The sequence below is a fragment of the Scyliorhinus torazame genome, chromosome 10, assembly GCF_047496885.1.
Source record: "Scyliorhinus torazame isolate Kashiwa2021f chromosome 10, sScyTor2.1, whole genome shotgun sequence".
Classification (NCBI taxonomy): Eukaryota; Metazoa; Chordata; class Chondrichthyes; order Carcharhiniformes; family Scyliorhinidae; genus Scyliorhinus; species Scyliorhinus torazame.
Window position 1 is genome coordinate 142,303,721 of NC_092716.1, and position 27,078 is coordinate 142,330,798.

The 27,078-nt window shown below is 49.3% G+C and overlaps 1 protein-coding gene across 4 annotated transcripts in view; it reads right to left on the reverse strand.

The window, feature by feature from the left end:
- The window catches only part of tspan4a (tetraspanin 4a), a 294,538-nt gene that overhangs the window by 258,588 nt on the left and 8,872 nt on the right, over nucleotides 1–27,078 (reverse strand). For 2 of the 4 annotated variants that reach the window (XM_072518788.1, XM_072518789.1), the window contains exon 2: nucleotides 25,972–26,090. In XM_072518788.1, the coding sequence (XP_072374889.1) occupies nucleotides 25,972–26,028 (57 nt within the window). In that variant the 5' untranslated portion in view covers nucleotides 26,029–26,090. Of the gene's footprint in view, nucleotides 1–20,751; nucleotides 21,115–25,971; nucleotides 26,091–27,078 lie in introns of those variants that run through there. The other 2 variants (XM_072518787.1, XM_072518785.1) reach the window with 2 other exon arrangements.

Genomic DNA, 27,078 nt, shown 5'->3' on the forward strand with positions numbered 1-27,078 from the left:
AGTGTTGAAGGCGGTGATCAGGGGAGAGCTAATCTCCATTAGGGCCCTTAGGGAGAAGACAGAGGGCATGGAAAGGGAGAGGTTAGTGGGGGAGATTTTGAGAGTGGACAGGAGATACGCAGAGGCCCCGGAGGAAAGATTACTTGGGGAAAGACGACGGCTCCAGACGGAGTTTGACCTGTTGACCACAGGCGGAGGCACAGTGGAGGAAAGCGCAGGGGGCGACCTACGAGTATGGGGAAAAGGCTAGTCGGATGCTGGCACACCAGCTCCGTAAGAGGATGGCAGCGAGGGAAATAGGGGGAGTCAGAGATGGCAGGGGTGCCACAGGTCGGAGTGCGACGAAAATAAACGAGGTATTTAAGGCCTTCCATGAAGAGCTGTACAGATCCCAGCCCCCATCGGGGGAAAAGGGGACGAGACAATTCCTAGACCGGCTGAGATTCCCGAGGGTGGAGGAGCAAGAGGTGGCTGGTTTGGGGGCACCAATTGGGTTGGAGGAGCTGAGCAAGGGTTTGGGGAGCATGCAGGCAGGGAAGGCCCCGGGACCGGACGGGTTCCCAGTGGAGTTCTACAGGAAGTACGTAGACCTGTTGGCCCCGCTATTAGTGAGGACCTTTAATGAGGCAAGCGAGGAGGGGACACTGCCTCCGACAATGTCGGAAGCGACAATTTCTTTGATCCTAAAGCGGGACAAGGACCCACAGCAATGTGGATCGTACAGGCCGATCTCGCTGCTGTGGATGCAAAGTTGCTGGCAAAAGTGCTGGCCACGAGGATCGAGGACTGTGTCCCGGGTGTGATCCATGAAGACCAGACGGGATTCGTAAAGGGCAGGCAATTAAACAGTAACCTGCGGCGGCTCTTAAACGTGATGATGATGCCATCGGTGGAGGGAGAGGTGGAGATAGTGGTAGCTATGGACACGGAGAAGGCCTTTGACCGAGTAGAGTGGGAGTACCTCTGGGAGGTGCTGCGTATGTTTGGGTTCGGGGGAGGGTTTATCAGTTGGGTTAAGCCCTTTTACAGAGCCTCGGTGGCGAGTGTAGTGACGAACCGGCGGAGGTCGGAGTACTTTTGACTGTACCGAGGTGCCCCCTGTCCCCCCTGTTCGCATTGGCGATCGAACCATTGGCCATGTCATTGAGGGAGTCTAATAAATGGAGGGGGGTGGTCCGAGGGGGAGAAGAGCATCGGGTGTCGCTATATGCGGATGACCTGTTGCTGTACGTGGCGGATCCAATGGAGGGGATGGTGGAGGTCATGCAGACTCTAAGGGAGTTAGGAGACTTTTCGGGCTATAAACTCAATGTAGGGAAGAGTGAGCTCTTTGTATTACAGGTGGGGGACCAAGAAAGAGGGATAGGGGACCTACCGCTGAGGAGGGCGGAGGGGAGTTTTCGGTATCTGGGGATCCAGATAGCCAGGAGTTGGGGGGCCCGACATAAACTGAATCTGACGAGGCTGGTGGAGCAAATGGAGGAGGATTTCAAAAGATGGGACATGTTACCGCTCTTGCTGGTGGGTAGGGTGCAGTCGGTCAAAATGGTGGTCCTTCCGAGGTTTCTGTTTGTGTTTCAGTGCCTTCCCATCGTGATCACTAAGGCCTTTTTTAAGAGAGTAGGTAGGAGTATTATGGGGTTTGTGTGGGCGAACAAGACCCCGAGGGTAAGGACATGGTTCCTGGAACGCAGTAGGGTCCGAGGAGGGTTGGCGCTGCAAAACCTGGGGAGCTACTACTGGGCAGCAAATGTGGTGATGATCCGCAAGTGGGTTATGGAGGGAGAGGGGGCGGCATGGAAGAGGATGAAGATGGCGTCCTGTAAAGCAACGAGCCTGGGGGCATTGGTGACGGCACCGCTGCTGCTCTCGCCGTCAAAGTATACCATGAGCCCGGTGGTGGCGGCAACGCTAAGGATCTGGGGCCAGTGGAGACGGCACAGGGGTGCAATGGGAGCAACGGTGTGGTCCCCGATCAGGGGTAACCACCGGTTTGTCCCGGGGAAGATGGACGGGGGGTTGCAGAGCTGGCATCGGGTGGGGATTAGAAGAATGGGGGACCTGTTCATTGATGGGACGTTTGCAAGTCTAGGGGCAGTGGAGGAGAAGTTCGAGTTACCCCCCGGGAAATGCCTTTAGATATATGCAGGTGAGGGCTTTTGTGAGGCGACAGGTGAGGGAATTCCCGTTGCTCCCGGCACAAGAAATTCAAGACAGGGTGACCTCGGGTGTATGGGTCGGGGAGGGCAAGGTGTCGGCAATACACCAGGAGATGAAAGAAGAGGGGGAAGCGCTGGTAGAAGAGTTGAAGGGTAAATGGGAGGAGGAGCTGGGGGAAGAGATCGAGGAAGGTTTGTGGGCTGATGCCCTAGATAGGGTTAATTCCTCCTCCTCGTGTGCCAGGCTCAGCCTGATACAATTTAAGGTGGTTCACAGAGCTCACATGACGGGGGCGAGGTTGAGCAGGTTCTTTGGGGTAGAGGACAGATGTGGAAGATACTCGGGGAGCCCGGCGAACCATGTCCATATGTTTTGGTCATGTCCGGCACTGGAGGGGTTCTGGAGAGGAGTGGTGGTAGCAATATCTCAGGTGGTGAAAGTCTGGGTCAAGCCAAGCTGGGGGCTAGCACTATTTGGAGTAGTGGACGAGCCGGGAGTGCAGGAGGCGAAAGAGGCCGGCATTCTGGCCTTTGCGTCGCTAGTAGCCCGGTGAAGGATCTTGCTAATGAAGAAGGAGGCGAAGCCCCCCAGAACAAAACAAAGAACAAAGAAATGTACAGCACAGGAACAGGCCCTTCGGCCCTCCAAGCCCGTGCCGACCATGCTGCCCGACTAAACTACAATCTTCTACACTTCCTGGGTCCGTATCCCTCTATTCCCATCCTATTCATGTATTTGTCAAGATGCCCCTTAAATGTCACTATCGCCCCTGCTTCCACCACCTCCTCCGGTAGCGAGTTCCAGGCACCCACTACCCTCTGCGTAAAAAACTTGCCTCGTACATCTACTCTAAACCTTGCCCCTCTCACCTTAAACCTATGCCCCCTAGTAATTGACCCCTCTACCCTGGGGAAAAGCCTCTGACTATCCACTCTGTCTATGCCCCTCATAATTTTGTATACCTCTATCAGGTCTCCCCTCAACCTCCTTCGTTCCAGTGAGAACAAACCGAGTTTATTCAACCGCTCCTCATAGCTAATGCCCTCCATACCAGGCAACATTCTGGTAAATCTCTTCTGCACCCTCTCTAAATCCTCCACATCCTTCTGGTAGTGTGGCGACCAGAATTGAACACTATACTCCAAGTGTGGCCTAACTAAGGTTCTATACAGCTGCAACATGACTTGCCAATTCTTATACTCAATGCCCCGGCCAATGAAGGCAAGCATGCCGTATGCCTTCTTGACTACCTTCTCCACCTGTGTTGCCCCTTTCAATGACCTGTGGACCTGTACTCCTAGATCTCTTTGACTTTCAATACTCTTGAGGGTTCTACCATTCACTGTATATTCCCTACCTGCATTAGACCTTCCAAAATGCATTACCTCACATTTGTCCGGATTAAACTCCATCTGCCATCTCTCCGCCCAAGTCTCCAAACAATCTAAATCCTGCTGTATCCTCTGACAGCCCTCATCGCTATCCGCAATTCCACCAACCTTTGTGTCGTCTGCAAACTTACTAATCAGACCAGTTACATTTTCCTCCATATCATTTATATATACTACAAAGAGCAAAGGTCCCAGCACTGATCCCTGTGGAACACCACTGGTCACAGCCCTCCAATTAGAAAAGCATCCTTCCATTGCTACTCTCTGCCTTCTATGGCCTAGCCAGTTCTGTATCCACCTTGCCAGCTCACCCCTGATCCCGTGTGACTTCACCTTTTGTACTAGTCTACCATGAGGGACCTTGTCAAAGGCCTTACTGAAGTCCATGTAGACAACATCCACTGCCCTACCTGCATCAATCATCTTAGTGACCTCCTCGAAAAACTCTATCAAGTTAGTGAGACACGACCTTCCCTTCACAAAACCGTGCTGCCTCTCACTAATACGTCCATTTGCTTCCAAATGAGAGTAGATCCTGTCTTGAAGAATTATCTCCAGTAATTTCCCAGCGTGGAGGCCTGGATAAATGATAAGGCTGTGTTCATAAAGTTGGAGAGAATTAAGTTTGCCTTGAGAGGGTCTGCGCAGGGGTTCTACAGGCGGTGGCAACCATTCCTAGACTATCTCGCGGAGCGTTAGAGGAAGGTCGGTCAGCAGCAGCAGCAACCTGGGGGGGGGGGGGGGGGGGTGGCGGGGACGTCCTGGGAGGGAGGAGGGGGGGGGTGGCGGGGACGTCGGGGGAGGGAGGAGGAGGGGGAGGGAGGAGGAGGGGGAGGGGAGGGAGGAGAGGGATGGAGGAGGGAGGGGGGTGAGGAGGGAGGGCGGGGGGGGAGGGAGGGAGGGAGGGGGGGGAGGGAGGGAGGGAGGAAAGGAGGGAGGGAGGAAGGGAGTATGGGAGGAAGGGGGGGGGGAGGGGGGTGGGAGGGGGGGAGGGGGAGGGAGGGAGGAAAGGGGGGGGAGGGAGGGGGGGGGCGGGGACTGCCTGGGAGGGTGGATGAGCAAGAGATAACGGGAAGGGTTGGGGAAACTGGCACGTACGGGAGAGAGCCAGTGTACAAAGCTATGTACATATATCATCTTGTCATGTATATATCTTGCTCCGCGTGATTCCTCGTTCTTTTGTTACGGGGGGAGGGGTTATTGTTTTTAAAGGAGAAAAATTGTGTTAAAAAACTTTAATAAATATATATTTTTAAAAAAGAAGTAGGTAGGGACCTCGGAGCGGAGAAGTGAGGTGTTGAAGATATCTGCGAATACACTCGCCAGCTGGTCAGCGCAGGCTCTAAGTGCTCACTCAAGGACTCCGCCGGGGCCCGTCACTTTCCACGGGTTTACTTTCAAGAAGGCAGCTCTTTTCCGAGGCTGTAATAGTGGGTATGGGTGTGTCCAAGGCTGTTGGGGCGGGTGGCACTGATGTATTGACTGACTGTTCAAAGCGGGTATAGAACTTGTTCAGTTCATCGGAGAGGGATGCTCCAGCCCCAAAGATTCTTCCTGGCCTTGCTTTGTAGCCTGTGATCTCATGTAAGCCCTGCCATAGATGTCTTGGGTTTGTGTTGTTGGCCTGTGACTCTAGTTTGATCTGGTATTGTCTTTTGGCGTCCCTGATTACTTTCCGTACGTCATACCTGGATTTCTTATAAAGGTCAGGGTCGTCAGACTTGAACGCCTCCGTCCAGGACTTTAGCAGGGGATGGACCTTTTGGTTGAGCCAGGGTTTCCAATTGGGGAACACCCGTATTGTCCTCTTTGGTACACAGTCCTCGATACACTTGGTGATGAAGTCTGTGACGGTGGTTGCGTACTCGTCCAGATTAGCCTTGAATATGGACCAGTCCACAGACTCCAAGCAATCGCGGAGAGTGTCCTCTGATGCCTCGGACCAGCACTGCACGGTTTACTTGACTGGTTCAGCACACTTGAGTTGCCGGAAGTAGGAGTACCGACTTGTGGTCGGATTTGCCAAGTGTGATCGGGGTAATGGAGCGGAACGCCCCTTTGATGCTCGTGTAGCAGTGGTCCAGGGTGGGATGTAGACTGCTGTGATGACTACACAGGTGACTTCACGTGGGAGGTATAAAGGGCGACAGTTCATGGTCAGGTATTCTAGGTCGGGAGAGCAGTGACACACTAGGGACACCACATCCGAGCTCCAGGAGGTGTTGATGAGGAGGCAAACACCCTCCCTGTGACTCGTCTGAGGCCATCGTGCGGTCCATCCGGTGGATCGAGAAGCCTTCGGGTTGGATGGCGCAGTCTGGTGTGGCTGGAGTAAGCCATGTCTCGGTGAAGCAGAGCACACAGCAGTTCCTCACTTGCCTCTGGGAGGTAAATCTAGCCAGAATCTAGCGTTGAGGTCATCCAGCTTGTTCTCAATTGCTTCGCCAGGAGTATGCTGGGGAGAAGGGTCCTGAAGCCACGTAATTTAAGTCTCGCCTTCAGATTGCCGCGTTTTTCCCGCTTCCTGGGTCAGCGTCTGCCCTTCGATGGGAGGGCTGGATTTCCATAAGGTAGGTGGTTACGTTCGATAGGGTCGTGGATGATAGTGGCGGTGGCAGGCTCACTGGAGGGGGTTGTACATGGATTGATCTGTATCGTGCGGCGGCAAGGTCGGGTTCCCCTTCCGGTGTGATCAGGCGGGTACCTGTCTCTTCAGGGTTGGCTCGGGCATTCCCACTTCATTGACGAGGCCTCGCGCCCCCGTGGTCTAGTCACGCCAGGATTCGACTTGGTGGTGGTACTTCAGGGTGATGGACAGGCTGAAAACCACGTGGTAGGGTCTGGTCACATGGTCAGAGACTGGAGGAAGCAGTCACGTGGTCGGTCTCCGGTGTGGGCCTAGTTAGGCCTACACCGGGGAAAGGATGCAGCAGTTCACCTGGAGCAGGTAAGTTGTGTCCTCCTTATGAATGAATGTCACCAGTGATAACCCCATCCTGTCCTCACAGGACCTTAAACATACACCTGTTATATCTCGGTGTGTGTGTACCTCTTTGTCAGCGGCATTTGAGGCAAATTGCTGACTCTGCTGTCGTGTCAGCCATAATGACCTTGGTGGTTATCCTGTGGGTGGTGGGACCGAAGCAGGCTTCTCCTGGGAGAGTTCAACCAACAACATGGCTGGGCACTCCTCAGTCAATGCAGACTCAGTAGATGGCTTGGTAATTGGCAGAGTGGCTGAGGAGCTTGAGAGGAGCCACAGAGATGGCAGGAGACGGGTCTGCACACCGCTGCTCACCATTGGTTGATGGGCATCGAGCAGAGTGACTGGCAATGCCCTCCTGAAGTGGCAGCTGGTGTGCTGGATTGCAGGTCTGAGTGGGACACCTGGAAGCCCTAGTTTGTCTCCTGAAGCTGTCGCCCGAGGAGAATCGGCACTCTCTCAATGGAAGAAGCTGTGTGCTCAGGATCAAAACAATGCTCATGTTCCACATGGACTCCAAATTGACAAAGACCATGATCTGCACACACTCGTAGATCTCCACCAGATCTCCCCGTGCATCCCACTGGACATACAGCATCTGCCACCTGATGGACGACTCCAGAGGCTTGTCATATGCCTTTCTAATCAGCCTCGTCCTGAGTGCCAGCAGTCCTTTGATAGTGTGATGTGGGTGAGTCTGGCAGGTGTTGTGGAGTGTCCTGGGGGATCCGACTGGCTCGCCTGAAGGAGGAAGACAATCAGTCAATATTATCACTCGTCACATGGTCAATGGTCATGCCGCGTGGGTGGGTGAGAGTAGTATCATCAGCATCATGGTAGCTTTGTGATTGCTGACTAACGGGTACTCTTGTTTTGAGGTCCTCATATGAGATGAGACGATGGGCAGCAAGGTGGCAGAGTGGTTACTACGGCTGCCTCACAGCACCAGGGACCCGGGTTCAATTCCGGCCTTGGGTGACTGTCTATGTGGAGTTTGCACGTTCTCCCTGTTTCTGCCTGGCTTTCCTCCAGGTGCTCCGGTTTCTTCCCATAGCCCAAGGTGTGCAGTTTAAGTGGATTGGCCAGGCTAAATTGCCCCTTCGTGTCCAAAATGTTAGGTGGGGTGACAGGGATAAGGTTAGGTTGGGTGCTCTATTGGTGGGTCGATGCAGCCTCGATGGGCTGATTCTATGATCCGACATTGTTTGCAGTCTCCGCCTGTCCCACATCTGTCCAATAGACTCTTGCCTTCCTCCGAGATGCCTGCTTCTCCGCGAGCTGAGGGTCTTCCTCCGAGACGCCTGCCTCTCCGCGAGCTGAGGGTCTTCCTCTGAGACGCATGCCTCTCCACGAGCTGAGGGTCTTCCTCCGAGACGCCTGCCTCTCCGCGAGCTGAGGATCTTCCTCTGAGCAGCCTGCCTCTCCGCGAGCTGAGGGTCTTCCTCTGAGATGCCTGCCTCTCTGCGAGCTGAGGGTCTTCCTCCGAGACGCCTGCCTCTCCGCGAGCTGAGGGTCTTCCTCCGAGACGCCTGCCTCTTTACCCCTCGTACTTGCTCCACTTCTCCGTCATACCTTCTCTCTCTTCTCCGCTCTCAGTTACTCTGCCGCCCCCCCCGCCCCAATCCTTCAGTACTCCTGCTCCATTCCCACTGGACTCTGAGTTTTCTTTTATAAATTTAATGTAGCCAATTCATTTTTTTTTCAATTAAGGGGCAATTTAGTGTGTCCAATCACCTAACCTGCACATCTTTAGGTAGTGGGGGTGAAACCCACGCAAACACTGGGAGAATGTGCAAACTCCACACGGACAGTGACCCAGAGCCGGGATCGAACCTGGGACCTCGGCGCCGTGAGGCAGCAATGCTAACCACTGCACCACCGTGCTGCCTCTACAGGACTCTGAGTTAACCTGACACCTTCCCTCTCTGCCCCTCTTAGCATCTTCTGAAGGGCTCATTTAGGCAACTCCCAACTATCCCACCTGACTTGCGTCAAATTTTCTGCCCAGTGTGCCCGCTGGGGGCTCACCAATCCAATCTCCATCCCGCACAATTCACCACACTCACTGTGATTCTTGTGGACTGTGTCAGTGCATAAGGCCCCTTGACACATCTCCCTCCATAACCTCTGTTCACTTATAACCCAAACTCCTTGCAATCCATCCAGACATAGGAACAGCTTCTTCCCCACAGTTACAAGACTCCTCAATGACTCCCCCTCGGACTGATCTGTTCTCTGTAAGAACACTATTCACGACGCCCTGTGCTACTCTTGCTCATGTATTAGCTTTGTTTGGCCCCTTGTTCCGCACTGTAACCAATCACTGTTTGTCGATGTACCATTTGTCAATGTTCTCTGTTGATTATTCTTTTTGTTTACTATGTACGTACTGTGTATGTTCCCTCGGCCGCAGAAAAATACTTTTCACTGTACTTCGGTACATGTGACAATAAATCAAATCAAATATTGTGAATGTTTTATCTATCTGTTCCAGCATAACCTCCCTGCTCTTAAACTATATGCCTTGACTAATAAAGGCAAGTAGCACATATGCCTTATTAACCACTGTATCCACCTGCTCTGCTACCTTAAGGGACTGATGTACATGCGCACCAAGGTACCTCTGATCCATGATGCTTCCCAGGGTCCCGCCTTTTTCATGTATTCCCTTGCCTTGTTTCTCCTGTCCAAGTGCACCACCCCACACTTATCCGGATTAAATTCCATTTGTCACTGATCAGCCCATCTGACCAGCCTGTCTATATCTGCCTGTAATCCAAGGCTATCCTCCTTACTATTTACCACCCCACCAATTTCCCTATCATCTGTAAACTTACTGATCAACCTCCTACATTCATATCTGAATCATTTATATAAATCACAAACACAAGGGCCCCAATACTGATCGCTGCGGGACGCCACTGGACACAGGCTTTTAGTCAGAAAAACACCCATCAACCATCACCCTCTGCTTCCTCCCACTCATCCAATTCTGGATCCAATTTGCCAAGTTTCTTTGGATCCCATGGGCTCTTACCTTCTCTATCAGCCTCCCATGTGGAACCTAATCAAAAGCCTTGCTGAAGTCCAAGTAGCTTACGTCCAGTGCATTTCTCTCATCTACACACCTAGTCATCTCTTCAAAAGACTCAATCAAGTTGGTCAGACCTGACCTCCCCTTAAGAAAACCATGCTGACTGTTCTTGATTAATCTCTGCCTTTCCAAATGCAGATTAATCCTGTCTCTCAGAATTGCTTCCAATAGTTTCCCCACCTTACGTCCAGTGCATTTCTCTCATCTACACACCTAGTCATCTCTTCAAAAGACTCAATCAAGTTGGTCAGACCTGACCTCCCCTTAAGAAAACCATGCTGACTGTTCTTGATTAATCTCTGCCTCTCCAAATGCAGATTAATCCTGTCTCTCAGAATTGCTTCCAATAGTTTCCCCACCACTGAGGTTAGACTGACTGGCTTGTAGTTTCTTGGTTTATCCCTTCCTCCCTTCTTGAATAATGGTACCACATTGGCTATCCTCCAGTCCTCTGGCACGTCTCCTGTGGCCATAGAGGAATTGAAAATTATTGCTGGCCCTGCTATTTTCTCCCTTGCTTCACTCAGCAACCTAGGATACGTTTTATCTGGCCCTGGAGAGTTGTCTACCTTTAAGTCTGCCAGACCACACAGAACCTCCTCTCTGTCTATGTTAATCTCTTTAATTTTATTACAGTCATTCTCCCTATTTTCTATAGCCACACTGTCCCTCTCATGACTAAACATCGGCACAAAGTATATATTTAGAACCCTACCTGCACAAATTACCACTATGATCCTTAATGGTGTTCCTCTTTCCCTAGTTATCCTTTTTCCTTTAATGTACTTGTGAAACAATTTAGAATTTTTATTTATTTTACCTGCCAGTATCCTTTCACATTCCCTTTATGCTCTCCTAAGTTCCTTTTTAAGTTCCCTCTTGCACATTCAATATGCCTCTAGGGCTTCTGCTATATTGAGCCTTCAATATCTGCCATAAGCCTCCCTTTGTCTCCTTATCCAATGCTGTATATCCCTTTATATCCAGGGTTCATTGGATTTGTTGGTCCCACCCCTTTTCTTGATTGGAACATGTTGGCCCTGCACTCTCCATATTTCCTTCTTGGATGCATCCCACTGTTCTGTCTCAGATTTACCTAAAAGTGTCCACTCTCAGTCCACTCTGGCCAAATCATATCTGATCTTATTAAAATCGGCCTTCCCCAGATTAGAATTTTGATCTCGGGCCGATCATTGTTCTTTTCCAAAACTATCTCGAGTCAACCGAGTCATGGTCACTGTCTGCAAAATGTTCCCCCGCCAACTACCCAGCTTTGTTACTGAAAATTTATTCCAGGACTTCTCTTGTACTGGCTTAAAAAGTTCTTCTGGACGCATTTTAAGAATTCCGTTCCCTCTAAACCTTTAACACTTTGGCTTCCCCAGTTAATATTGGGGAAGTTGAAATCCCCCACTATCAATACCGTAATACTTTCGCACTTCTCTGAAATTTGCATCTGCAAATAATTCACCACCAGCTCTGGTTGGATAACACAAAGCACAATCAGATCTTGTTCACTAACCCAAGATCAGTCTGCAATGCAATGATCAATGCTTCGTAATGTACATGTTCGCGCACTGAGCAGGCGAAGGCTCGCCCAATCGGGACCCGCTTTAAATCCTGTATCCCAGACCTGGACCAGCATTCCCGATGGTCCCGGGCTGAGATGCTAGCTTTGTATGCCGTGGCTGCGGCTTTATTTCTGTTCTAGAATAAACGTTTATTTCACTTAGCCTGGCCTCCACTGGAAATATTACACCCTCCGCCATTACAAACTACCATCCCATCTCCAACCTCCCTTTCCTCTTCATGAACACCTTGCAAATCCATGCCCCCCATTCCTGCAACTCCTTGTTTGAATCCCTCCAATAAGGTCACTATAGCCCCTGCCATAGTGCCAAAAATAACTCTCTTCAATTCCACTAATGGCATTTGTAGTGATCTGCATATCTGCATGTACACAAGGGGTTAATGTAAATACACTACAACTAAGTAATCACTAGAGGGAGTAACAGAGATGTATAAATAGACACATGGAAGCCAGGATCACTCTCTTCACAGGAACAGCAGCTAGTGACAAGACACAGGTGTACTTCTTAATCAATCATGTTCATGTAACATCTAGCTTAAGCTCTGGAGAGAGAACGAACTTACTTAATAAAGCATTTACTTCAACTGGAAGACTACGAGCATTATTCGGACATAAGAAATAATATAGCATTATATGTGACGGTGATAAAGGTAAACATTCCCTCCACATCCTTCACAATCTGTCTGCATGCTCTCCACTGTTGTCCAGCTGGGTGGGACTGCTCTCACCTGGTTTCATTCCTATCTATCTCATCATCGTAGCCAGAGGATCACCTGCAGTGGCTTCTCTCCCTGTTCCCCCTCTATTATCTCTGGTGTCCTTCAAGAATCGATCCTTAATTAACTCCTTCCTATTTCTCATCTACATTCTGCTCTTCAGTGATGTCATCTGAAACAAGTTAATTTTCACAGAGACTTTGACAACACCCAGCTCTACCCCACCAAGATCTCTCAACTCCTCCATTGTTATTCAATTATCAGACTGTTTATCCGACATCCAGTACTGGATGAGCAGAAATTTCCTCCTGTTAAATATTCGGAAAACTGAAGCCATTGTTTTCAGTCCCTGGTTCAAGCTCAATTCATTATTGACTCCATCCCTCTCCCTGGCAATAGGCTGATATTAGGCAGTCTATTCACAACCTTGGTGTTATATTTTACACTGAGGTGAGTTTCTAATCAGCTATTCACACCATCACTTAGACTGCCTATTTCCACCTCCAGAATGGGTGGCATAATGGTTAGCACTGCTGCCTCACAGCACCAGGATCTGGTTTTGATTCTGACCTCTGATTCTGAATGTGTGTGTGGAGTTTGCATGTTCTCCCCATGTCTGTGTGGGTTTCTTCCGGGTGCTCTGGTTTCCTCCCACATGTGCAGATTATGTGGATTGGCCATGCTAAATTGCCCCTCGGTGTCCAAAAGGTCAGGTGGGGTTACTGGGTTATGGGGATAGGTTGGGGGCGTGGGCCTAGGTAGGGTACTCTTTTAGAGGGTCGGTGCAGATTTGGTGGGCCGAATGGCCTTCTCTGCACTGTAGGGATTCTATGATTCCAACATCTCCCAACCCTACCTCTGGTTCATCTTCTCAAACCCACATTGTGCCTTTTTTACACCAGATTTCCAGCCACCTCCCATATTCTATCCTCCGTAAACATAAAGTCATCCAAAACTCTGCTGTCCATGTAACACCTCATCCTTCAATGGGTGATCTATATTGGCTCCTGAGCTATAACACTTCCAAATCCCTCCATGGCTTGGTTCATCCCTACCTTTGTCATCTTCTCCAGCCCAACAATCCTTCAAGATATCTGCAATCCTTCAGTTCCGACTTCTTGAGCTTCCCTAATTATAATCACACCACCATTGGTGGTTTTGTCTTCAGTTACCTTGGCCCTAAGCCCTGGAGCTCCCTCCATATGACTAACCATCACTCCATCTCACATTCCTCCCCAAGACACTCCTTAAAACTCACCTCTCTGGCCCAGCTATCTGCCCTAATATCTCTTTATGGGGCTCAGTGTCAGATTTAGTTTTGAAATGCTCCTCCTGTGAAGCCCCTTGGGACCTTTAAATGCATTGAAGGCATTACACAAATGTAAACTGTTATTGTTCTTGAATTCCCAAACCTTGTCGTCTAGAGATAGACCAAGCAGAAATTACTCTCCTCCAACTTGGAGAGGCAACACAGCAGAGCTCCACTAAAAGAACTGTTCCTCAGTCTTCCTGCAGAGAGAAACCATTCTCCCTGCTCCAAGTGGAACATCTCTTTAACTACCACCCACCATCCTGTGGAAATCCATGAAAACCAGCTGAAGAGATGCAGTCATTCACATCCCACTCCCAGTCCATCCTCTTGCCCGATCTCATATACATCAAACCACCTCCAGTTTCTCAATTTAAAATGTCAGAATTGGAAGGTTGTTTTTTCGATATTAAATCTTGGTTTATAGAATAATTATACAGTCCCTTGGAAGTACAATAGACTTTCCTGTAAAAGACTGACAGATTTAACAAATACAATAAGTGCTTTGAAATCTTTTTTAAAAAATATTTTTGTTCTCCTTTTTCATATTTTCATCCAAATTTAAACCCACCAACAAACAATCAACAATAACAAATACAATGTCAAACCCCTGGTTATAAATCTCCTCCTCCCACCAACCCCCAAACAGCCCCCAACATTTTAAATACAAACATCAAAGAAAAGGAATCAGGGGTGAGATTCTCCGACCCCCCCGCCAGGTCGGAGAATCGCCGGGGTCTGGCGTGAATCCCGCCCCCGCCAGTTGCCGAATTCTCCAGCACCGGAGATTCGGCGGGGGCGGGAATCGCGCCGGTTGGCAGGCCCCCCCACTCCGCGATTCTCCGGGCCGAAGTCCCGCTGCTAGAATGCCTGTCCCGCCAGCGTGGATTGAACCACCTACCTTACCAGCGGGACAAGGCGGCGCGGGCGGGCTCCGGGGTCCTGGGGGGGGGGCGCGGGGCGATCTGGCCCCGGGGGTGCCCCCACGGTGGCCTGGCCCGCGATTGGGGCCCACCGATCCGCGGGCGGGCCTGTGCCGTGGGGGCACTCTTTTCCTTCCGTCTTCGCCACGGTCTCCACCATGGCGGAGACGGAAGAGACTCCCTCCACTGCGCATGCGCGGGGAGCGGCCGTGAGCGGCCGCGAACTCTCCCGCACATGCGCCGCCCGGAAATGTCATTTCCGCGCCAGCTGGCGGGGCACCAAAGGCCTTTTCCGCCAGCTGGCGGGGCGGAAACTAGTCCGCCGCGGGCCTAGCCCCTCAAGGTTGGGGCTCGGCCCCCCATGTTGTGGAGGATTCCGCACCTTTGGGGCGGCGCGATGCCCGACTGATTTGTGCCGTTTTTGGCGCCGGTCGGCGGACATCGCGCCGATACTGGAGAATTTCGCCCCAGGAATCCACCATCCAACCATACATAGTCATAACTGCTACTACTACTGGAGTCCCTGAGTATTTCCCCGGGCCATCGGAAGTGGCGCTGTTGCCAACGTCCTCAGCCCCAACCCCTGCACAGATTCTCCTCCATATTGACCCACTTGGAGTCCCCTACTCTAACCCAGCTCCTCACTTTCTCCACGTTCGCGGCCCAGTAATAATATAGTAAATTCGGAAGACCCAACCCTCCCGACTGCCGTTCTCTCTTCAACAATCCTAATCCTTGCCATCGTCTCTCTCTCCCCCCCCCGCCGTATAAATGAGATGGTCATCTTTACAACCTCCTTGAAAAATGCCTTTGGCAGAAAGATCGGCAGGCACTGAAAAATAAACAAAAATCGCAGCAACACGTTCATTTTATTTGCCTGTACCCGACCTGCCAGCGACAAAGGGAGACCATCCCACCTTGTCAGATCTGCTTTCACCCTCCCCACCAAACTAGTAATGTTGTACCTACGGAGCACCACCCCCCCCCACCCAATCCCGTGCCACCCGCACCCCCAGGTATCTAAAGTGAATCCCCGCTCTACAGAATGGTAGCCCCCCCACCCCTGCCCCCACCCTGGCCGAAACACCACAAAATATTCACTTTTCTCTAAATGAATGAAATGAAAATGAAAATCGCTTATTGTCACAAGTAGCACGGTTCAATTCCCGTATCAGCCTCCCCGAACTGGTGCCAGAATGTGGCGACTAGGGGCTTTGAAGCCTTCAAATTAAGTTACTGTGAAAAGCCCCTAGTCGCCACATTCTGGCACCTGTTCGGGGAGGCTGGTACGGGAATTGAACCGTGCTGCTGGACTGCCTTGGTCTGCATTCAAAGCCAGCGATTTAGCCCTCTGCTAAACAGCCCCATGTTCATTATGTTTATATCCCGAAAAAGACCCAAATACTCAAAGCAACTCTAATATGCCCCCCATCGACCCTCTCTGTTCCGATACATACAACAGCAAGTTCTCCACATACAAAGATAGCTTATGCTCTACCCCACCCCCTACAATCCCTTTCCATACCTCCAAACCTCTCAACGCGATGGCCAATGGCTCAACTGCAAGCGCGAACAACAGGGTGGACATAGGGCATCCCAAATTCATGTTATTCGTGCTGACACTCGCCCTCGGCTCCCATTAGCAGCATTACCCAATCTACAAATCGGGGCCCAATCCCAAACCGCTCCAGAACTGCCATCAAATACTCCCACTCTACTCGGTCAAAAGCATTCTTAGTGTCCAATGCCACAACCACCTCTGTCTTCCTCCCCACCGCCGGTGCCACAACCACATTCAATACCCTCCTAGTGTTCGAAAAGAGCTGCCCCCCGTCACAAATAGATCTTCGTCTGTCACCTTCGGGAGGCACTCCTCCAATCTACCCGCCAATACCTTTGCCAACACATTCAAAAGTGATGTGGGCCTATACGACCCACATTCTGTCGGATCCTTATCCTTCTTGAGCAACAGGGAGATCGATGCCTGCCCCAAAGTCTGTGGCAACACCCCCTTTCCTATTATCTCCTCAAACATCCCCACCATTAGCGGCGCCAACTTATCTTTAAATTTCTTGTAATACTTCACTGGGAACCCATCTGGCCCTGCTACCTTCCCCGACTGCATCCTCCCAATCGCATCTTTTATCTCCTGCTCCCATCCAATATGTCTGTATCCCCTTCCCAAAAATCTGATCCGGAGCCACCCCCAACTTCCCTGCCCTATCCTGCACTGGAACAATTTCCCTCGCTGCTGCCTCCCTCCGAAGCTGGCCCGCCTTCCCTCCATATTCGTAAACCGCTCCCCTTGCCCGCCTCAATTGGCGCACCGCCTTCCATGTGGACAGCCGGTCAAAACTCGCCTGTAGCTTCTTCCTCTTTTCCAAATTCACTGGATCCCCATCTTCTGCATAACTCCTGTCTACCTCCAGCATCTCATCTCTTACTCTTTGTCACTCCACCCTCTCCTCCTTATGCACCTTTGCCTTAAACAAAATTACCTCCCCGCTCACCACCGCCTTTAGAGCTTCCCAAACCATCACCTGCGAAACTTCCCCCATACAATTGAACCCCACATATTCCTCGATTACTTTCCCAATCTTATCACAGAACCCTCGGTCCCCTAACAGCCCCACATCTAATTTAATCTCCACCCCGGCCTCTGCACTGCCCTCCTCTCCAACACTATATCCACGCAATGCGACGCATGATCCGATATCTCAATTGCCGAGTATTCTGACCCCTTAATCCCTGCCAACAGCGCCTTCTCCACCACAAAAAAAGTCAATTTGCGAATAAACCTTGTGGACCGAGGAGTAAAAAAGTACTCCCGCTCCCCCGGGTGCAGCAACCTCCAAGGGTCCACCCCTCCCATTTCTGCCATTAGTCCAGCCAACACCTTCGCCCCCCCCCCCCCCCCCCCCCCCCGCTGACGGGACAAGCGAGCGCGGCCGTGATCTGTCCAAACTCCGCTCCTGCACCAAGTTCCAGTCTCCACTGTTATGGGCGAGGCCTTTTCAGAACCCCAAAATGTATCATGGAGTTCAACCAACCTCACCCTTTAATGGATTTGTTGCTTTTCCGAGCACACGGCTTTTTCCCTAGGTGTGGAATTACAATTATAGACACGTGGGTTTTTAAACACAAAACACTGTTTATTCCATAAACACAACTTAACATCTTAAATAAACTTTGGATCTCTTAACACCCCTTACTTTAAAGATAACTCAGAAAATATTGCAACAGTAAATTCTTCCTTAAAATGTTCCTTCAAACTTCCAAGAGACTTAACACCTTTAAACAGTATCACATCAGGTTAAAGGATATATATATTTTCTGTAGAATGGCAGAGATATATTAGCTTGGTTGATTTCAACTCCAGCACCTTGCTTTTCTTCATGCAGCTCTCTGGAAACCCACAGACACACACAAACTGCTTTCTCAAACCTGGCTTTCTACTTTTTAATCAGCTCACAGCAAAACAGCCAGGCACTTTTAAACTGCTCTCAGCAAAACCAGCCAGGTTCTTTTTTTAAACTGAAACTAAAAACCTGCAAAACACCAACTGCAAAATGGCTGAACTGACCTCAGCCCCACCCACTCTCTGACATCACTGTTTTCTTAAAGGTAAATTGCTTAAACATCCATGTCTTAAAAGTACTCTCACATGACACCACCCACTATCAATTTGTGTGAATCCAAGTCGTGGACGGCCCCACACACCCTCCTCACAAATCCTACATCATCCCAGTTGGGACCATACATGCTTACCAGTGCCACCAGTCTCCCGGTCAATGCCCCTGTCACTATCACATACCTGCTTCCCTGGTCTGCAACCGCTTTCTCCATCTGGAACCGTACTCTTTTGCTAAACCGGATCGCTACCCCTCTCGAGCCCTGCCATCAAATCCCGACTATAACACCTGGCTGACCCAGCCCTTTCTAAGCCTCTCCTGGTCCTTCACCCTCATGTGAGTCTCCTGGATCATCGCCACATCGGCCTTCAAAACTTCCAGATGCGCAAATACCCTTGATCTCTTGACTGGGCTACCCAACCCCCTCGCGTTCCAGGTAACTATCCTAACCGGCGGTCTCTCACACGCCCTCCCTTCTTAGCCACCATCATTGTCACACCGGGCCCTGCCCCATGAGCCTGACCCGCCTCTATCCATTGTTAACATCGAACCCCTTCCCCCCCCCCCCCCCCAACTCCCAGAATCCCCCGCTGCACTTCCTCTCAAAAAACCCTCACCCAGTATCGATCCCCTTCCCACTTCTTTCACACCTCTTAGGTCCATTGAAACCTGCTCGTCAGGCTCCAATGTCCGCAGCCCCTGCCCACCTCACCTCCGTTCATTACCCAATAGGGGCAGCACGGTAGCCTTGTGGATAGCACAATTGCTTCACAGCTCCAGGGTCCCAGGTTCGATTCCGGCTTGGGTCACTGTCTGTGCGGAGTCTGCACATCCTCCCCGTGTGTGCGTAGGTTTCCTCCGGGTGCTCCGGTTTCCTCCCACAGTCCAAAGATGTGCAGGTTAGGTGGATTGGTCATGATAAATTGCCCTTCGTGTCCAAAATTGCCCTTAGTGTTGGGTGGGGTTACTGGGTTATGGGGATAGGGTGGAGGTGCTGAACTTGGGTAGGGTGCTCTTTCCAAGAGCCGGTGCAGACTCGATGGGCCGAATGGCCTCCTTCTGCACTGTAAATTCTATGATTCTATGTCAGCTAGCGCGGGGGCTCCCACCCAAGGTTTTCCCTCCCCTCCCGCCCAGTCCCAGTAAAACAATCAAACCCAAACATCTCAATAAAACAACATAAAACCGTCGCAATGAAGAATAACAATCAAATAAAAACTTAAACTCTATAACAGTATGAAGTAAATAGAGAACAATGTAGGTCAAACAATAACACATTTACACTCCCAACTCCCCATTTGCAGTCCACACCCACTCTTCAGTTCCAGTCTTCACTTCTGTCTCAGGCCTTCTTCTTTCACGAACACCTCCACTGTCTCGAAGTAGAAATCTCTGGCATTGTAGGTCACCCTCAGCTTCGCTGGGTACACCACACTAAATCGCACCCCGCTGTTGTATATTGCCGTCTTAACTCGGCCGTAGGCCACTGGCCTCTTTGCCAGTTCCACCGTAAAGTCCTGGTGTATGCAAACTCCAGCACCAGCTCACTGCACCTCCCACTTCTGCTTCGCCCAGTTCAACACCTCTTTCATGTCGTACTTGTGAAAGCAGATGATCACTGCCCTTGGCGGCTCATTTAACTTTGTCTTGGGCCTCAGTGACCGATGAGCTCGGTCCATTTTGTACGCGTGGAGGGCTCCTCACCCTCCCCATCAACTCCGCCAGCATCTTGGCGAAGTACTCCGTCGGCCTCGAGCCCTCTACCCCTTCGAGCAAGCCCACAATCCTCAAATTTTGCCGTCTCGAGCGGTTCTCCAAGTCCTCCAGTTTGCTCAAAGCCCCTTATTGACCTTGACCACCCTCCACAGTTCATCCTCCATCAAGTTGAGCTGATCTCTGTGCTGCGACATGGCCTCCTCCAATCCCCTCATCCTCTCTCTCTGCTCCCTCACCTCAGCCGGCTTCACCACAGCTACTCTCATCGGGCGACTGCCTCGTCCATCAATGTCTTCAAAGCCACCGCCATCTCCTTCCTCAACACCTCCATGTGCTTCGCAAACTGCTTCTCCAGCTCCGAAGACATTACCTCAGACGTCCTCTCTGCTGTGAACAGTGCGGCCCCACCCGGCAGCGCAGCCTCTGCCATCTTGCTAGCTCCCTGGAAGGCCCTTTCACTCGACGGTGAACACTCATTCCCTTCCTTCTTCATGGCTGTTTTTCTTAATCCTTTTGACATCCTTTGCCTTCCTTGTATATTCTTTCAATCAATCATTCGCAAATTGCCCCCAGGACCGGACTTTAAAACTCCTAAAAGAACGCCTCAAGCAGGAGCCACCCAGCATGCGACTTTCCCTCTACATGCTGCCACCGGGAGTCTCAACTACTTTGAAATCTTAACCGTGGGTTATATCTGGGACTGAATTGAGGCAGGCAAGTAAATCAGTTCAGTCTGAAAGACCAATTTCTCCTTTCTTTACCCTTCTTAAATAATCAACAAGTCGTCCGAGTATTTGAACTTTGCCCCCTGTCCACTTGCTCACATTTCACTTGTTTTCACACCTTCTCGAAGCAGGCTTTTATAACGGGGAGTTGCTGGTAAGTGAGATGTCCAGTTCATATGACTTGGACCTCCAATCTGGTTAAGTCAGTGTTGCATACTTAAGCTACTATGGAGGTTTTGGATGTTACATACATGGGATAGTTGTCACATGGCATCAGTGGCCAGCAGTGAACTTTACTTCAAAGGGATACAAAAGCCCACACACTGCCTTTCTGAGAATCTTTATTTAACGGAGCACAGCACTGCTCTCTGAAAACAGCCACATAGTCAGTCGTGTTTCCTTTGTGTCTTTTTACTTGTCTCAAAGCAACTGTTAAAACTGCTGGTATGTCCATCTTGTAAATCATCTACAGCAGATTCTTCTCCATGTCAACAATTTTGCTAACACTTACCTGTGAAATTGTGATCCTGGAAAATGCAGTAAATGTAATTGTGCTGCCATGGGCTACGATATCCAGGATGGGACATTTCAGTATGCTGCGGAGAGGAAAGGATTCAGTGCTCTGACTGCTGAACCTGTCACTTCCTTGACAGCCGTTAATGTTGTTTTGTTATGTTTCCTTCGTAACATAAGCGGCTTCCTTGTGTTGCATTTGTCAAGGAAGGTCGAGACATGTAAATAACTTCAACTCATTTATTTACACTTTTATAACTTGAGTTCGACACTACTGCTAATCCTATTGTAGCTACCTGAACTGGCTGACAAGCTGCTGTCTTCCACGTGGTGGGTGTAATAATGAATCAACCCTATGCCTCTCCTCACTGACTGTCTCCACTCGCCGAAGGGGGTGATCATCTGTGTGGTGTCCTTTATGTATCGGTTGGTGTAATGCCCCCCTGTGGTCGTGTCACATCTTTGTGTATCGTGAATGTCCATTGGTCGCCTCCCATGTAGCTTATCTATTGGTTGAGTGTGTGTGTGTGATATGCACATCACCACAAATGTAATATGATTATTGTGAGGAATTGTCCTAGTTCAGCTGTGACTTATAACAATCAGCCAGCACAATCACTGGAGTGCAAACCTCAAGATGGCAACGTGTGCTGTTAGTGGCACTCAACTGAGTCACTTCGTTTTAATCTGATTATGAAGTCATGGTGGATTTATTAATAACAATGTAACATCTAATCATTAATATGTACTAAAAGCACTTGCTTACTTGGAGGGAAGCTAATTTTCATCAATAGTTCACAGGGGATGGCACAATCTGCATGTGTGTGATTAATTGCCAGGCTGCTTCTCATAGAACAAGCAGTTTAGATAGGTGTCCTTCAGGGGAGGAAATAGCACCTGGTTTTAAAGGTTCCTGGGGTTGAAACAGCATTGCATTGTCCACCACACATGACAGCTGCTCCCTGTCCAATCTACTGGACATGGAGAGCGTGGCCCCCATATTTATTCAGACTGGGAAGAGACAGGAGGGGCCATTCAGATGGGAACCTGGAAACACTGCCGTGAAAGATGCCTTTTTATCAAGTATTTAACTGTTTCCGCACCTGACAGCCAGATTGACAGATGTCAGGGGGAACAGCTGATTATTAGGAGATTATAGGCAGTGAAGGAGTCCAGGATCATACAGGCGTAGAGAGGGGGAATGTCAGAGTTTGGGAGTAATGGAGGATTCAGAGATAGTGAGGTGTGGGGGTTAGAGTGACAGATCGAGGGGAGTGAGAGCAGTGATATAACCCTTCAGAACCCAGTAAAGCACAAAAAAAACCACATAATCAAAAAATGATTAGATTCTCTCTTATTGGAGACGATTAATGTCTGGCACTTGTGTGGCATGAATAAGAAGAAAGGACTTGGGAGAAGGACTACACCATTCATCTTTGAGCCTGCTCTGCCATTCGATTCCATCTTAAAAGGTAGACATCTTATTCGTCAACTGTATCCCCAAAGTTTAGTGTCTCCCACAAAGGAAAACATACTCTGGGAATTCACCCTGTCAAGTTCCCTCAGGATCTGATTTGGGGCTGGTTTAGCACAGGGCTAAAAAGCTGTTTTTTAAAGCAGACCAAGGCAGGCCAGCAGCACGGTTCAATTCCCGTGCCAGCCTCCCCGAATGTGGCGACTAGGGGCTTTTCACAGTAACTTCATTTGAAGCCTACTTGTGATAATAAGCGATTTTCATTTCATTCATTTTTCATATGTTTGTATAAGATCACCTCTCACTCTTCTAAACTCAAATAGGTACAGGCCCAAACTGTTCACCCTTTCCTCATAAGGTAATCCTTTCATTCCAGGAATAAGTCAAGTGAAGCTTCCCTGAATTGCTTCTCACGTATGTCCCTTTACAAATAAGGAGACCAAAACTGTACACCGTAATCCAGATGTGATGCTGGCATGCTCTCCTCCTTCCAGAGAAGGGAAATGAGCCATGTATTGACGCCAGTCGTGCTTCTCCGCCATGTTTTAGTGCTTTGACGGGGATTCCATCTGCTCTAGAAGTCTTGTTCTTAGAAGTCTTGTTCTTTAGCTGTCGAATGACCTTTTCTATCATGTGTCGGTTGGGGCTGTGCTGAGATGATGGTGGATAGCATGCTGTGGGATGGAGTCGAGGACACGCATGTTGAAGACAGGGTGTCTGTTAAGGAGATCTTCAAAGTATTCTTTCCAGTGGTCGCTGACTACCTTTCTGTTCTTGATGAGCACCTCTTCATCCTTGGCCAGCAGTGGGGTGGGGCCTTGGATGCCTGAGCTGTAGGTGGGCTTGACTGCGCTAAAAACATCTGGTGCATCATGCTTGCCGGCTAACTGCTGGATCTGCTGGTGAGATTGCAAAACGCGGGTACAGAGGGATCTGGGAGTCCTTGTACATGAATCATTTAAAAAAATTCAGGGAAAGCGAATAATTAGGAAGGCAAATGGAATGTTGATGTGTATTGCAAGAGGATTGGAATATAAAAGTATGGAGGTTTTGCTACAATTGTTTAGGACATTGGTGAGATCACATTTCATGCCATAAACGAGACCATTTTCAAGAAAGGTGACATGTCCGACTGCAATAACTGCAAAGGAGTTTCCCTGCTGTCAGCTACAGGGAAGGTCATTACAAGAGTCCTTAATCGCCTTCTCCCTATGGCTGGAAAGCTCCCAAAGTTGCAATGCAGATTACGCCCACTAAGGGGCACAACAGATATGAATTTCACCACTTGGCAACTACAAGAGAAATGCAGGGCACACCCAGTAACCCTTGTACATGGCCTGCTTTGACCTCATAAAGGCCTCTACAGTCTCAACCGTGAGGGACAATGGAGCGTCCTCCTCCATTTTGGATGCCCCCAAACGTTTGTCACCATCCTCCACCTGTTCAATGAAGACATGCAAGCTGTGACCTTGGCCACAGGGCCCACTGCAGACCCCAATTCATGGGGTCAAGCAAGGCTGTGTCATTGAACCAATGCTATTCTCGATCTTCCTTGCTGCAATGCTCCATCTCGCCCTCAGCAAGTTCCCCGCTGGAGTGGAGCTCAAGTACAGAATAAACAGGAATCTGTTCAAGCTCTGCTGCCTGCAGGCCAGATCCAAGGTTGACCCATCCTCTGTCATTGAATTACAGTATGCAGAGGATGCTTGCATTTGCGCACACTCGAGGCCAAGCTCCAAACTATTGTCAACACCTTCACCGAGGCGTACGAGATCATGGGTTTTACATTAAACATTGGGACGACAAAAGTCCTCTACCAATCTACGCGTGCCACACAGCACTGTGGTAGCCAAGGTCACAGCAACACTTAATTTTGATGGAAGCTTTCAGATTGGCACAGGTGATCTCAGTCACAAAGCACAGTCCTCTGTGTCCTACTTCATAAGGGGAGTCAATATGGCTCAAACCAGTCTGCAATGACAATATTTCATTCTCTATCAGCAGAGAAGATCAGAGCCAGAGCTCCAAGATTCAACAGGACTTCAGAATTCCGCATGAGGGAATTGACTGTACAGTATGTAGCCATGAATGTCTCTTATTTTAACTTGGAGGTATTGAAGATCAGAAAGTTGTACATTTCTTCAATGTACAACTCGTGTGCAACCATTGGCAATACACCATGTTATTCAGGGAAAGCCAAGTTACGTTTATAATAAGATAGTCATTGCTCCCACAAAACTTTGAGTCCCAGTGCAATGTGCATGGCTGACTAGTTGGTGACAGGGGATACCCTCTGATAGCATGGTTCCTGACTCTTTTGAGAAACCTCCAGACATCAGCTGAGCACTCATATAATGAGAGCCACTCAGAAACGAGAAATACTGAGCAGACAATTAGGGTTGTGAAGCAGAGGTATATAGGCTTTGACTGATGCAATACTCTGTGAAGAAAGGCCTTTTGCATTTGTTATGACACCCTGGGCTAGTGCACAGACAATTCAAGCCCCACAGGCCCTGGAGTCCCAACACAAGTGAATTAACCAATCATTTGTATAAAGTTTCAGAAATCTTGGCCTCATGACTGCTCCAATGACTTCCAGGTACCAAATTTGTAAGTAAAACACAACTGTTTATTTATAACAAAAATAGAGATAAGGCATGCAATAATTATACTAGAATAATGACCAGTTAAGGGCAGCAACATGGCGCAGTGGTTAGCACTGCTGCCTCACAACGCCAAGGACCCGGGTTCGATCCTGGACCCCAGTCACTGTGTCGAGTTTGCACATTCTCCCCGTGTCTGCGTGGGTCTCACCCCCACAACCCAAAAAGATGTACAGGGTAGGTGAATTGGCCACTTAAATTACACCTTAATTGAGAAACAATTGGGTACTCTAAATTTATTTTTTAAAAGAATAACGGCCAGCTAATCTGTACTCTTTCCCCCCCCCCCCCCCTACCCACTCCCCCATTCACCATTCCACCCTCTACCTATACACATACAAGACATTTACACGCAGAGGGAGAGGAAAAATGAAAGATGATTACTGAGAAATGGAAGATGAGTGCCTTTGCTTCAGATGTTGAAGTTGAGTTTTCAGCTGACTGTCCTTCCACGACGCAGAGTGATTGAGAACCACTGGCTGGATGGCTAACGGGGATCTTCTGGCTGAAACATTCAGTCCAAATCCCCAGACAATGGGATTCCCTCTCGGGAGTCATTTTCAATTTTATTAACCTTGGGCCTTCGATCAGATCCGCCTCAGGCCTGTGTAATTCTTATTTGTTTCCAACTCCACCAGAATGTCCCCCCAGCTGTACTGAGGAAAAACAGAGTTCCCTTTACGAGATTTTAAAGAACCTTCTCTAAAAAAACTGGCCCTGCCTGCAGCTGTTGCTAAATTGAACTTCCTTGCAGGTCAGTATGACTGTAGGGAGAGAAATGTCTGCTGGATTCCTTTTGTTTAAATTAAAGGTGAAGTCCATCTTAAAGGTGTAGGACCTATTAATTGTCCAGGTATAAAAATTATAAAAGCCAAAATAACAGAAAATAAAGGGAATGCACAGGGAAAACAGGGTTTAGACAGGAGGGTCCTTACACATTGTCCAGAAGCTTGTGGTCATAACAGAGCATCCACTACATCCAGCAATTGTTTCTTCAGAGTCAACCTCAAAAGTAACAAGAAGACGAAGATCTGAGGGGCCCGCGGGAGCAGCAGAGAGGCTCCAGAGAGACCGGTTGTACCTGGGATTGCTGCTGCTGATCAATGTCCTCCGGATTCCGAAGCATTGCTTCCAACATGTTTCACCTTCAGGACTGAGGACTCACCAACAATTCCACCATCAGCACACCCGTTTTGACCCCTGCCTCATGAAGAACACAATGGAAAAAACACAATTCCATCACTAACAAATTACCATCATCATTCTTTATCTGTAAAAATACCCAAAACAAACTATGAAAACCATGACTTACAAATATTAAATGATTCACCTGTGTTTTCTCGTAATAGCCATGCTACAAATGCTCTTGTTTACTATAGTGCCACTGCAGAGTGTAAACCCTGTTACAGCAACACATGAGGTGGATGGCTGCTGAGATCCTCAAGAGAGGCGTTCAGATGTCGTCCTGCAACTGTGGGCATAATGGCACCAGTTTGGGTTGCACCATCTCAGCAAAAATGCCAGAACCTAAGATAGACCAGTAGGTTTTTGAATTGGTTCTGGAATTCACCAGCTTCTCAACAGTGGAATTCCAAACTCTTGTGTCAAGCCATGGGACAGGTTGGAGGAGGACTCTTCCATTATCCTTAGTTGTCATCCATAGGTTTTAAGGCAGGTTTTCAATTGCACAAAGTATTTAGTAGGGGAAACGGTGGCACAATAGTACTGTCACTGGACTAGTAATCCAGAGGCCCAGGATAATAGTCTGGGGACTGGGGTTCAAATCTCACCATGGCAGATGGTGGAATTTAAACTCACTAAAACATCTGAAATTAACTATGAAACCATTGTCGATTGTTATAAAACCCCATCTGGTTCAGGTTCACTAATGTCCATTAGGGAAGGAAATCTGCCATCCTTACCTAGTCTGGCCTACATGTGACTCTTAAACAGCCTCTGAAATGGCCTATTGTACTCCATTGTATTTAATTACTATACATAAACACAAAGGAATGAAACCGGATGGATCACCCAGCATTGACCTCTGCACCGAAATGACAATGGCAAACCCAGCCCTCAACTCTGCGAAGTCCTTACTAACCACCTGGGGGCTTGTGCCAAAGTTGCGAGCGCTAATTCACATACTAGTAAAAAGCAAATTACTGCGGATGCTGGAATCTGAAGTCAA